Source organism: Salvelinus sp. IW2-2015, linkage group LG6.1 (genome assembly GCF_002910315.2).
Source record: "Salvelinus sp. IW2-2015 linkage group LG6.1, ASM291031v2, whole genome shotgun sequence".
NCBI lineage: Eukaryota > Metazoa > Chordata > Actinopteri > Salmoniformes > Salmonidae > Salvelinus > Salvelinus sp. IW2-2015.
This window is the reverse complement of record NC_036845.1, coordinates 25,959,787-25,972,924: the sequence shown is the minus strand read 5'-3', so window position 1 is coordinate 25,972,924 and position 13,138 is coordinate 25,959,787. Positions and strand designations below refer to the sequence as shown.

At 39.9% G+C, this 13,138-nt stretch overlaps 2 protein-coding genes across 2 annotated transcripts in view; both read right to left on the bottom strand.

Annotated features, from left to right (window-relative positions):
* Positions 1-3,126, bottom strand: part of klhl3 (kelch-like family member 3) — a 28,142-nt gene extending 25,016 nt beyond the window's left edge. Inside the window, exon 1 of the mRNA XM_023989512.1 lies at positions 2,760-3,126. Coding sequence (XP_023845280.1) covers positions 2,760-2,779 — 20 coding nt within the window. The 5' untranslated portion in view covers positions 2,780-3,126. The remainder of the gene's footprint in view (positions 1-2,759) is intronic.
* Positions 3,127-11,177: 8,051 nt separating this feature from the next.
* Positions 11,178-12,805, bottom strand: LOC111965361 (heterogeneous nuclear ribonucleoprotein A0). The gene has a single exon (XM_023989511.2). The coding sequence runs from the start codon at positions 12,719-12,721 to the stop codon at positions 11,822-11,824; it is 900 nt and encodes a 299-aa protein (XP_023845279.1). The 5' UTR covers positions 12,722-12,805; the 3' UTR covers positions 11,178-11,821.
* Between the last annotated feature and the right edge of the window lie 333 nt (positions 12,806-13,138).

Sequence of the window (13,138 nt, the reverse complement as noted above, 5' to 3'; positions counted from 1 at the left end):
TCTCTGCAGGTCATTCACTAGGTCCCCCGTGTGGTTCTGGGATTTTTGCTCACCGTTCTTGTGATCATTTTGACCCCACGGGGTGAGATCTTGCGTGGAGCCCAGATCGAGGGAGATTATCAGTGGTCTTTGTATGTCTTCCATTTCCTAATAATTGCTCCCACAGTTGATTTCTTCAAACCAAGCTGCTTACCTATTGCAGATTCAGTCTTCCCAGCCTGGTGCAGGTCTACAATTTTGTTTCTGGTGTCCTTTGACAGCTCTTTGGTCTTGGCCATAGTGGAGTTTGGAGTGTGACTGTTTGAGGTTGTGGACAGGTGTCTTTTATACTGATAACAAGTTCAAACAGGTGCCATTAATACAGGTAACGAGTGGAGGACAGAGGAGCCTCTTAAAGAAGAAGTGACATGTCTGTGAGAGCCAGAAATCTTGCTTGTTTGTAGGTGACCAAATACTTATTTTCCACCATAATTTGCAAATAAATTCATTAAAAATCCTACATACATTTTCTCATTTGTCTGTCATAGTGAAGTGTACCTATGATGAACAGGCCTTCTCATCTTTTTAAGTGGGAGAACTTGCACAATTGGTGGCTGACTAAATACTTTTTTATATATATATATATATATATACACATACACCCACCGTTCAAAAGTTTGGGGTCAATTGGAAATGTCCTTGTTTTTGAAAGAAAAGCACATTTTTGTCCATTAAAATAACAAATTGATCAGAAATACAGTGTAGAACATTGTTAATGTTCTAATGACTACTGTAGCCGTAAACGGCAGATTTTTTATGGAATATCTACATAGGCGGTTACAGAGGCCCATTATCAGCAACTATCACTCTCTCTTCATGGCACTTGTGTTAGCTAATCCAAGTTTATCATTTTAAAAGGGGTAATTGTCATTAGAAACCATTTTGCAATATGTTAGCACAGCTGAAAACTGTTGTTCTGATTAAAGAAGCAATAAAACTGGCCTTCTTTAGACTAGTTGAGTATCTTGGAGCATCAGATTTGTGGGTTCGATTACAGGCTCAAAATGGCCAGAAACAAAGTACCTTCTTCTGAAACTCGTCAGTCTAGTTCTTGTTCTGAGAATTAAGGCTATTTCATGCGAGAAATTTCCAAGAAAACTGAAGATCTTGTACATGCTGTTGTGTACGTACTCCTTACAGAACAGCACCAACTGGCTCTAACCAGAATAGAAGAGGAGAGGGAGGCCCCGGTGCACAACTGAGCAAGAGGACAAAGTATTAGAGTGTCTGTTTGAGAAACAGACACCTCAATTCTCAACTGGCAGCCTTCATTTAAATAGTACCCGCATAACACCAGTTTCAACATCAACAGTGAAGCGGCGACTCCGGGATGCTGGCCATCTAGGCAGAGTTCGCTGTCTGTGTTTCTTTTACCCATCTTAATATTTTATTTTTATTGGCCAGTCTGAGATATGGCTTTTTCTTTGCACTCTGCCTAGAGGCTAGCATCCGGAGTCGACTCTTCACTTTGATGTTGAAACTGGTGTTTTTGCGGTACTATTTAATCAAGCTGCCAGTGAGGCAAAAGGGTGGCTATTTTAAGATCTCAATATAAAAATATTCTTTTTTGTAAACACTTTTTTGGTTACTACATGATTCCGTATGTGTTATTTCATAGTTTTGATGTATTCACTATTATTCTACAGTTGTAGAAAATAGTACAAATAAAAACAACCCTTGAATGAATAGGGTGTTCTAAAACTTTTGACCGTTGTGTGTGTGTGTGTGTGTGTGTGTGTGTGTGTGTGTGTGTGTGTGTGTTGGTGTTGTGTGTGTGTGTGTAACGCCTACCTTTGTTTGTACTCTGTAGTTGTGTTACTTTCGTTGTTTCCTGAAATCCACACTTTTCAATAAACGTGAATCAAATACACCCACCGACTGTTTGCTCATTGCTGTAAAATGGCAACTCCGCGCAAATTCCAGTTTAATCTCAACAAGGAAACAGTCGGTAGTTGTATTTGTTTAAGGTTTATTGAAAAGTATAGATTTCAGCAAACAAAAAGGCTCACAACTACAGAGCACAAACCTATGTACACGGTAGTCGTTTCATAATTTAAATATTTTGAAGTATTGACTTTGGGCGAATCGATGTGGTCGGAGCTAGTCATCAGAAACTTCCTTCACCGTGGAGTTAAATCAACTATCGTCACCCCAGCTTGTACAAAGATAGCATTAACAAAATACAACTGTAATTTCAAAAGACAATGCTGGGTTCTCACTGCTCAATAACTGAACAAAATATATTTTAAAGGACAACGTATAGTAACATATGCTTCAGTACAGTGGCTACAGTTTCTAGGTGGCTAACGCCTGTGCTGTGTGCTAACACAGAGAGTACAGTAACGTTACTAGCAGCTGATGTGTTGGTTGTTAAATAGTTACCTAACTAGTAAGGTAGTAATTTGGCAGTTATCTTTARCTATGACTTGGTTACTAGTACCACGATATAATAAGTATGTGTTACCCTTATTGACAAACTAGAAGATAAATACAGCTGTCCTGGGCTTGCTTTTTGTTCACGCTGTTCGCTTAGCTTGCTAATGTTAGCTAGCTACATCGGCATAAAAATGCGTGCAGTACAGTAGTTAGCTAGCAAGTTAGCCAGCTATTCATGGAAAATGCCAAATCTCTATAAATCAACTGGCAAGTTATATCCGACAACAGCTGTACAGTATTCATCGGAAGACTACACTTTCATCACGAGCCCTCTGACAACTTACCCCAACGTTGCACAGTCCATGATATCAGATATGCTGCATGAGTTGTACCGGGGTTGGCTACGGGCCCATGCACAAAATGAATCGTTCAAAGTCCAACACAACACTCACTGCATGAGGTGGCTTATCGAATCTACACTTATTAATTAGCTGACAAATAAACCTAGCTAATAAGCAGACATCTTGTCATGGTTACTGCTTATTTCCTTTCTACCCTAAACTATTACAAAATGTGTTATTTTCTGACTGAGCAAGAAACGCTAGAGAATGTCTTTCCCAGACACTGCTGCTTCATCCTGCCCCATTTCCAATCCGCAAAGCTTTGTTCCACCCGAGGAAAATCTTGGTTCTGCTTGCTCCCGCGTTGCTAGGTTACGGCGTGTCAGGACGATGAAGAAAGATCCAATCAAGAAATTGTCGTTGTCGAGTACAAACTAGCAAGCCATCAATTAGGTAATCAGATCAATTAGAATACTGATGTATGAACTAATTACATTTGAGTTAACTATTTTGAATAGCCTAATGTAATCACCCAAAGTTTTAGCTAGCAAAAATGTGTGGAAGCTTATTTAGGGCTAGCAGTGTGAGGACTATGACAGTGAATTTGAAATGTGAGAATGTAGGCCTAATGTGTTTCACTTTTTTTTTAGAAAGTCATCATTGTTTCAAGGTTGCTTACGATTCAGATAAAACAGCATGCATCCTACATTACATCCAAATTAGTTCACACACAAACATAGCTTTACATTTGAAAAGAATGAAGCTATAGGTTTAAAACAAATAAATATTTACTGCATCCACAAACAAATATCACAGTACAGAACAAGCAGTATGTGATTCCACATACTGGAATACAAAACAAGGATACATATCTTAATGATTCATTGAAAGTTTCAACCTTCCTAACAGGTGGATATTAGGCCAAAGAGGTCCTTCAAAAGCCCCACATTTTTCACAGACATTCTTCATCCTGTAATGACAGGACCACTGGAGCAGCACAGTCTGGGGTCACACCTGTCAAAATACATTAGAATAGATCACCATTAAAACAATTTCTAAAAGCCATGCAGTATCCAGTTACTATCCACTGGCAATTTAACATTTTAAACCAGATAGTCGTTTATCAGCAAAGAAATGCTGCCCTCCTTAGGCTAAAGACAAAAACATACAGAGGTTCCTTGACTGAAAATAAACACTGAATTAATTAAATTGTGTAGGTCATATCAAATTACATATATGTAAACAGAATGCCTCTAATAAGTAAATGAGTACAAAAAGTAAAATCACCATAGTCGCTCCAGTGCCATAAACAGGGTTTCCCTCCTTATAGGAACTTTTCCGCATCTTGGTCCAATCAATCCCTTGAGATCCTCATCAACCAGCAGGATTTATGAGGAAGAATGTGTCATCTATTCWTTCTGTGGAAGAAAATAACATCTTAGAAATTGTCATCCAGACAGGCAAAAATGTGTTTCTCAGTGAAGTGAAATAGGCCCAGGACTATTTCAATGACGCATATTTGAACAAGGACCATGTGGTTGGAATTACTATCACAACTTGTCATGGAAGGGGGGTAGAATGCAGGACAAGTACCTGTCAAGTGTGTGATGTATTATGTACAGCCAATCCTTCAAAATATATCGAACCAATCATTTAACCAAATGAACCTAAGCTACTATGGAAAAGACTTTTAGATGCAAGACTAGGCCTAGGGCAAAACTATAGAAGCTGTTAGAACAGGACTAAATTACTTTACAATGTAAAATGGTTGATAACAAAAGCAGAACCCACAGGCAAAACACTGAGTTGATGAGGGAAGGGATACTTTATGTACGGCAAATAACTGAAGCGAACAAACCTTGCAAATAATACGGAGGTTCTCCTTGCTTTTTTGGAAAAAGAACATCTGGACTAATGTGTCAGGAACACAGGAACTCCAAGCTCCTGTCTAAAATGTCTATGGGTTATAATTATCAAACAAAAAAGGTCCAGAATCACATCCAAGCTTGACTTTTTAGGTTGTTGTATTTACACTGTTAAGATAAGAGCTGAAGACACCAATTTCCAGAAAGTACAAATATAATGGATTTACTTATTTATCTGGAATTAGTGACGGACTGTTGAGCTATAATTCAGATGCATGCATGTTTGACCAACATGTGAAAACCTGACTGTAGTACAGAGGTTAACCCCTCAATGGGACTCCATGTTAAAGATTAAATATTAAATATTGATATTATGTAATAATGTCTTGTGTATAAAGTATTGTAACAAACCTGATGTCTTATGGAAGCATATCCTATGGACTTTCAGCTGGAATTCTACAGCTCGGAGTACCATGGAGATTCCCATGACGTAGAGGATACAGTTTAGGTATCTCCAGCCTATTTGTTCACTAAGGGTGTTGGAACAGAGCTCTAGAATTCATTTTAGGAAGAAATAGACATTCTGGAGGTAATACGTATATGTTGAAAGATATACAAAATAGTCTATTCATTACTCTACCAAATCTGATTGATTGAATAGAAAATAGTTTTCCTTGAATAGCTATCAAAACAAGAGTGGGTAGAAAATAAGTATGGAGAATACATTCAGTAAAATCTAGGGATTMATTTCAAGGTGCTTAAAAGCACAAACCCTGATTACGTTTTCCGTACCACAGCAGGTTACTTACTGTTGTTTCATACCCTAAGTTATACTTGATTTAATTCAAAGTACCAAATTAGGTCTTTTTTGGACCATTCCTCTTTACAAAATTGTTTCATTTCAGCAATATTCTTGGGATGTCTGCCGTGAACTGCTCTCGAGGTCATGTGTAACGGATGTGAACTAGCTAGCCATTTCACATCCGTTACACATGCCACAGCATCTCAATCGGGTTGAGGTCAGGACTCTGACTGGGCCACTCCAGAAGGCATATTTTCTTCTGTTGAAGCCATTCTGTTGTTGATTTACTTCTGTGTTTTGGGTCATTGTCCTGTTGCATCACCCAACTTCTGTTGAGCTTTAATTGGCGGAGAGAAAGCCTAACATTCACCTGAAAAATGTCTTGATAAACTTGGGAATTCATCCTTCCGTTGATGATGGCAAGCTGTCCAGGCCCTGAGGCAGCAAAGCAGCCGCAAACCATGGTGCTCCCTCCACCATACTTTACAGTTGGGAGTAGGTTATGTTGGTGTGCTGTGCCTTTTTTTCTCCATACATAGTGTTGTGTGTTCCTTCCAAACAGCTCAACTGTAGTTTCAGCTGTCCACAGAACATTTCACCAGTAGCGCTGTGGAACATCCAGGTGCACTTTTGCTAACTTCAGACGTGCAGCAATGGGTTTTTTTGGACAGCAGTGGCTTCTTCCGTGGTGTCCTCCCATGAACACCATTCTTGTTTAGTGTTTTAGACTCGTCAAAAGAGATGTTAGCATGTTCCAGAGATTTCTGTAAGTCTTTAGCTGACACTATAGGATTCTTCTTAACCTCCTTGAGCATTCTGCGCTGTGCTCTTGCAGTCATCTTTGCAGGATGGCCACTCCTAGGGAGAGTAGCAACAGTGCTGAACTTTCTCCATTTATAGACAATTTGTCTTACCGTGGACTGATGAACATCAAAGGCTTTTAGAGATACTTTTGTAACCCTTTCCAGCTTTATGCAAGTCAACAATTCTTAATCTTAGGTCTTCTGAGATCTCTTTTGTTCGAGACATGGTTCACATCAGGCAATGCTTCTTGTGAATAGCAAACTCAAATTTTGTGAGTTTTTTATAGGGCAAGGCAGCTCTAACCAGCATCTCCAATCTCATCTCATTAATTGGACTCCAGGATAGCTGACTCCTGACTCCAATTAGCATTTGGAGACACTATGTGTGTTTATTGTTGTGACTTAGATGAAGATCAGATCAAATTTGATGATCAATTTATGCAGAAATCCAGGTAATTCCAAAGGGTTCACATACTATTTCTTGCCTTATTACTGAATTCCTTTGTAGTTCTACTGTCAAATAGAAAAACTGGAAAGCTTAGATAAAATCTGTTTTCAGAATTTGAAGTAGTTGAGAAGTGAGACAATGTTCATGGTAACAACTATAGCATAAATAGTAATGATACAATTATTTATTAACATTAAAACTAAATGGGAATCACAAATCAAACTAAAACAAATAGCCTACATTTCGGGAACAGCAGCAGTGAACCTAGAATTCTTAAGAAGTGTGACCTAGTCCTTATAGCCTAAATACTGCATGGAGATTTTCCTTTGAGACCAAACGCTATTGGGCAGATTTTATCATATACTTTGGTATAGTGCCGGGGCAAGTAATAATATATTTTATGGCCAATATAACTTCAGTTGCCTTTTAACTAATTAGATTCAGAAAATGACTAAAATCAAGTTCACTGCAATTGACTACATGGCTAGTCAGTCAAACATGGGGTTCCATATAAATAATACGCCAACTTAAATCCAAATATTTAAAACAAAATGCAATTGACTTACAACACATTACCTAAAGAAAGAAAAGCACTAACAAGCAAAGAGACTTAGCTATTAACTTAATTTCAATAACATCTGGGCAAAATACAAAACCGCAGTCCTCCACTGCTCAAAACAAAATAATCCAAAGGAGTAGTCCTTGTGGACAATGGACAGTTAGACCTAAGTTATTTGAGACCTTTTGGAGTGAAGACATCTGCCTTCTAGTGCTCTGTAGTTGCTATGGGCATGAAGACCGCTGTCTAGAAATTTACAGGGCATTCGGAAGGTATTCAGACCCTGTGACTTTTTCCACATTTTGTTTTGTTACAGCCTTATTCTAAAATTGATTAAATTGTTTTGTCCCTCCATCAGTCTACACACACTACCCCATATTGACGAAGCAAAACCGGTTTGACATTTTTGCAACTGTATAAAAAATACTGAAATATCACATTTACCTAAGTATTCAGACCCTTTACTCAGTACTTTGTTGTAGCACCTTCGGCAGCGATTACAGCCTCAAGTATTTTGGGGTATGATGCTTCAAGCTTGGCACACCAGTATTTGGGGAGTTTCTCCCATTCTTCTCTGCAGATCCTCTCAAGCTCGGTCAGGTTGGATGGGGAGCGTCGCTACACAGCTATTTTCAGGTCCCTCCAGAGATGTTCGATCAGGTTCAAGTCCGGGCTCTGGCTGGGCAACTCAATGATATTCAGAGACTCGTCTCGAAGCCACTCTTGCGTTGTCTTAGCTGTGTGATTAGGGTCGTTGACCTGTTGGAACGTGAACCTTCGCCCCAGTCTGAGGTCCTGAGCTCTCTGGAGTAGATTTCATTAAGGATCTCTCTGTACTTTGCTCTGTTCATCTTTCCCTTGAGCCTGAATAGTAAGGATTGTGCCAAGTTTCCTCCAAACATGACGCTTGGCATTGAGGCCAAAGAGTTCAATATTGGTTTCATCAGACCAGAGAATCTTGTTTCTCATGGTCTGAGTCCTTTAGGTGCCTTTTGGCAAACTCTAAGCGGGTGGACATGTGCCTTTTACTGAGGAGTGGCTTCCATCTGGCCAATCTACCATAAAGCCTGATTGGTGGAGTACTGCATAGGTTGTCCTTCTGGAAGGTTCTCCCATCTCCACAGAGGAACTCTGGAACTCTGTCAGAGTGATCGGGTTCTTGGTCACCTCCCTAACAAAGCTCTTCTCCCTGATTGCTCAGTTTGGCCTGGCGGACAGCTCTAGGAAGATTCTTGATGGTTCCAAACATCTTCCATGTGTTTTTGGGGACCTTCAATACTGCTGAAATGTTTTGATACCCTTCCCCAGATCTGTGCCTCAACACAATCCTGTCTCGGAGCTCTACGGACAATTCCTTCAACCTCGTGGCTTGGTTTTTGCTCTGACATGCACTCTCAACTGTGGGACCTTTTATAGACAGGTATGTGCCTTTCCAAATCATGTCCAATCAATTGAATTTACCACAGGTGGACTCCAATCAAGTTGTAGAAACATCAAGGATAACAGGATGCACCTGAGATCAATAACAAAGGGTCTGAATACTAAAATTTGCTAACATTTCTTAAAAACCTGTTTTCGCTTTGTCATTATGGCATATTGTTGGTAGATTGATGACAAAATATATATATTTTATCCATTTTAGAATAGGACTAATGTAACAATGTGGAAAAAGTCAAGGTGTCAGAATGCACTGTAGTTATGAAGGTAGAGACATCTGTCTCCAAGAGTATCTGTAGTTAGTTGCTAGATGGCCAAAGTAACTCTGGCTAGATGGCAAGGAACTCTTGCTACCTATTTAGGCCAGCTTTAAATAGTGAATACTGTAGTAACTTTCCTGTCTGAAACACTTGGGCTCAGTATTCAGTCACTCTTGTGCCATTATAGAATGTTTGGTCGGAACAGCGTTATTAAGAGTTCATAATTTTTACTAGTCAGAGGTGTAAAGTACTTAAGTAAAAATACTTTAAAGCACTACAAAAGTCGTTTTTGGGGGTATCTGTACCTTACTATTTATTTGACAACTTTTACTCCACTACATTCCTAAAGAAAATTATGTACTTTTTGCTCCTTACATTTTCCCTGACACCCAAAAGTAGTCGTTACATTTTGAATGCTTAGCAGGACAGGAAAATTATCTAATTCACACACTTATCAAGAGAAAATCCAAGGTCATCCTTACTGCCTCATCTGACAGACTCACTAAACACAAATGTTTCGTTTATAAAATATGTCTGAGTGTTGAAGTGTGCCCCTGGCTATCCATAATTATTTAATTTTTTTATAAATTAAGAAAACAACGCTGTCTGGTTTGCTTAATATAAGAAAYTTGAAATGATTTATACTTTTACTTAAGTACATTTAAAACCAAATACTTTKACTTTTACTCAAGTAGTATTTTACTCAGTGACTTTCACTTGAGTCATTTTCTTTTAAGGTAACTTCACTTTTACTCAAGTATGACAATTGGGTACTTTTCCCACCACTGTTACTATGGGGGATGGGACTGCTTTGAGTGAGATTTGATGGGGCTCCCCCCCACTAGTTGCCATGGCCACCAACATATCCATTTTGAGACATTGCTTCCCTCCTGCCACGGGGTTCCAGCAGCCTGCATTTCTTGCTTGGTGAGGGATTTTTCACCTCAACTTTATGGCCATTAATGGTGTGGAACTAAAGAACATCTGCTTAGTCGGCATAATCATTATCTTCGAAAAACAAAATCCTCTTCTTACCAGTTTGATTATTGCTAATAACCTCGGCCTTCTCGATAGCACCGAACTGAAAGAAGTACTCGTTCAGAAGTTCATCCTCTGTAGCTTCCACCGATAGTTTGCCAGGGCCTCCCGCATCTTCACGTGCCACTGTACTTTTCTGTTCAACATTGTTGCCACCCAGGGGATGAGCCCGCGCGGACATTGCAGCGTCTGCCTCCACAGCACTAGCAGTTACAAAACCAGACCGCAGTAGTTGCAGGTTCTGAATAACTACGCAATCGGCTTGCTCACCATACTTTTCAAATGGTTTACGAAGGTCATCATCAGTGGTGTAAACATTTAGTCCACCAACAGAGCTTGCAGAGTTGATTTTACAGCTCTAGAATCTTGCTTTGATTATGCTATGTCAACACTGACTTGACGGTGCTTCTCCAGGTGTCTAAAATGGCAGATGTAGAGATCACCGAGGGAGACAGATGGTTGGGGGTTGACGTAATGAGTCTCCTACTGGCAAAATATTGTAAATTGTTGGCATATTTGGCCTATTATAGTACAAAATTATCATTTTGACAGCAAAAAGGGTAAATGCTGTCATTTTGTATATTTCCATAACCACAGACCTAATATTTGTGCACATTGGTAAATTGGAATAATAATCTAAATAAAAATCAGGCCTGTCATGTAATTTGAACAGGACAACCTATAATTATATGTAGTGGTATGAGTAGCTTATTTTTGGCTACCTGTGCAGCAAAGAAATTGGGAGTGTTGATAGGCTGTAAAGCAGATAGATGTACTGGAGAAAAATCACAATACAGTATTCACTGCCATTATCAAAACAAACTAGTGTCAGACAAATGTGTCTATTGACATGGAATATGTTACCTGCAAAATCCTTGTCCCGTTAAAAAATAAAATCTGATTATAAACCAAGAATCCCCTTCATTGAAAATGTGATTAAAAAAAGGCTTACAATATTAGCAAGAATGCTTTTTGGTATTAGCGTAACACAGGAAATGGTAGAGGGCCTTAAAAAAAAAAGCATGCCTGTTGGCCAGTTAGCAGTCCCAGATTAGTCCATTCCTGAACAAGAAAGTTACCAGTGATAGTATGTCAGTAGGGTGTGCAACTACCTCATGATAGATCATTCAGGATCACAGTTCTAAAGGCTTAACTTGATTCTCTTTTGAAACAAGAGGTCAGAATGGTTAAATTGACAATAAGCACTGATTGCTTTCAAACATTAAAAACTTTAATACAGCCAAAAGAGTTAGGCTCAATAGCCAACTAATATTTAAGTAACATTCCACAAAACTGCATTGCTTTGCAAGGTATTGAACAGCACATCTTGGATGGAGAAAAGCATTTGGAGGTAACCATAAAAAAAGTATAATAATACAATAACCATAAGTACTTAATACTTTGACACGAAATATTATGATCTTAAAAACACTCAAGCATACACTAAGACTGCTTTCAACTCCATTAATACCCCTGAGTTTCATGTTGCTAAAGCAATATGTCTTGTTATTAACCTGGCTGGTACTAATGACATACAGTATCATACCAAAGCCTTGGAAGCAGCGACGTTAACTACAATTAAATAAAAAATATTGAAAGGAATCACTACATTGACAAGTCAGAAAGTTGAATTGGTAACAAAGTGTCCATCGTGTCTTTAGTAGCGCCGCCTAGGGACAATGGTGTAGTCCGGATGGAGGGGGAGGGTACATCAGGGTGGGCGAGGGGCACGAGTACTTTAAAATAGTAGCAACAAAGAAATGGGCAACTCCGACCCGTGTGTGTAAATGCAGGTCATTGAATCAGAAATTCAGAACATTTCAAAATATTGGGTCAAATGTGGCCAACGGTGTCTAATAACCACCATATCCACCCCTGCCATAACCACTGGCGCCTCCACGGGAGTACGGTGCTGCGCTCCTGCCTGAATAATTACCCCCTTTCATTGCACCATAGCCGGAGGACTGCTGTCCRTAATCTTCGCCAAAGTCATTATAACCGTTCCCACCATAACTGCTCCCCATTTGATCTCCATAACCTCCTCCGTATCCCCCTTGGTTACCGTAACCACCTCCATTGCCGTATCCGCCACCGTACCCGCCATCGTTTCCTCCATAATTACCGCCATAGTTGCCGTAGCCGCCACCTCTTCCGCCGTCGTAACCATTTTGAGACCCCCTCATTCCTCGCCCGCCTCTTCCCCGACCACCGGCTGACTGCATCTCTTGCTTGGTGAGGGCCTTCTTCACCTCCACTTTGTGCCCATTGATTGTGTGGAACTTCAGCACCACTGCTTTGTCGGCAGAGTCATTATCTTCAAAATAGACAAAGCCGAATCCTCTTTTTTTGAGAGTCTGTTTGTCACTGATTACTTCGGCCTTCTCAATTGCCCCGAATTGAGAGAAATAATCATTCAAATGGTCGTCTTCTATGTCGTCTTTCAACCCACCGATAAATATTTTTTTAACTTTGGCGAGTGCCTCTGGCCTACCGGCATCTTCCCGTGCAACGGCCCTTTTTAACTCCACGTTGGTACCATCGACGACATGTGGCCTAGCGGCCATGGCTGCGTCGGCCTCCTCCGCGCTTGAGTAGGTTACAAAGCCGAAACACCGGGACCTTTGTAGCTGCTGGTTCTGGACCACTACGCAGTCGGTTAACTGGCCGTACTGCTCGAAATGTTGCCGAAGTCCATCGTCTGTAGTCTCGACGTTCAATCCACCGACAAACAGTTTACAAAGTTGGTTCGTCATGATTACTAGCCGAGTTGTTATGGAGCAAATACAATTGAACCTGGCAAAATCGTATCCCTCTTTGAAAGCAGCGACCGCTGACGCAATGACGTCTGACGTAGGATTGGTAAAATAAATCACCAGTCCTGATTGGTTGTTCCACTCAAATAGCAGTTTTTCTAATTTGTCAATTGACTTGTTTGTTGAATCAAAATGACAAAGCCTATTCCAAGCACATTTTTAATTCGTCTAGTTAGCTGGCTATGTTCTTGATCCTGCTTTGTAGTATCCCCCAACACTTCGTTCCTGTATCCACGCATTGCACATTCAATCGTCAGAAAGTGGGCACTTCTGAATAAATGTTGTGGAACACACTGATTTCTATATGCAATCTTGCCATACAACCTTGACGTGGACACACGTCATTCGTTTTTTTTA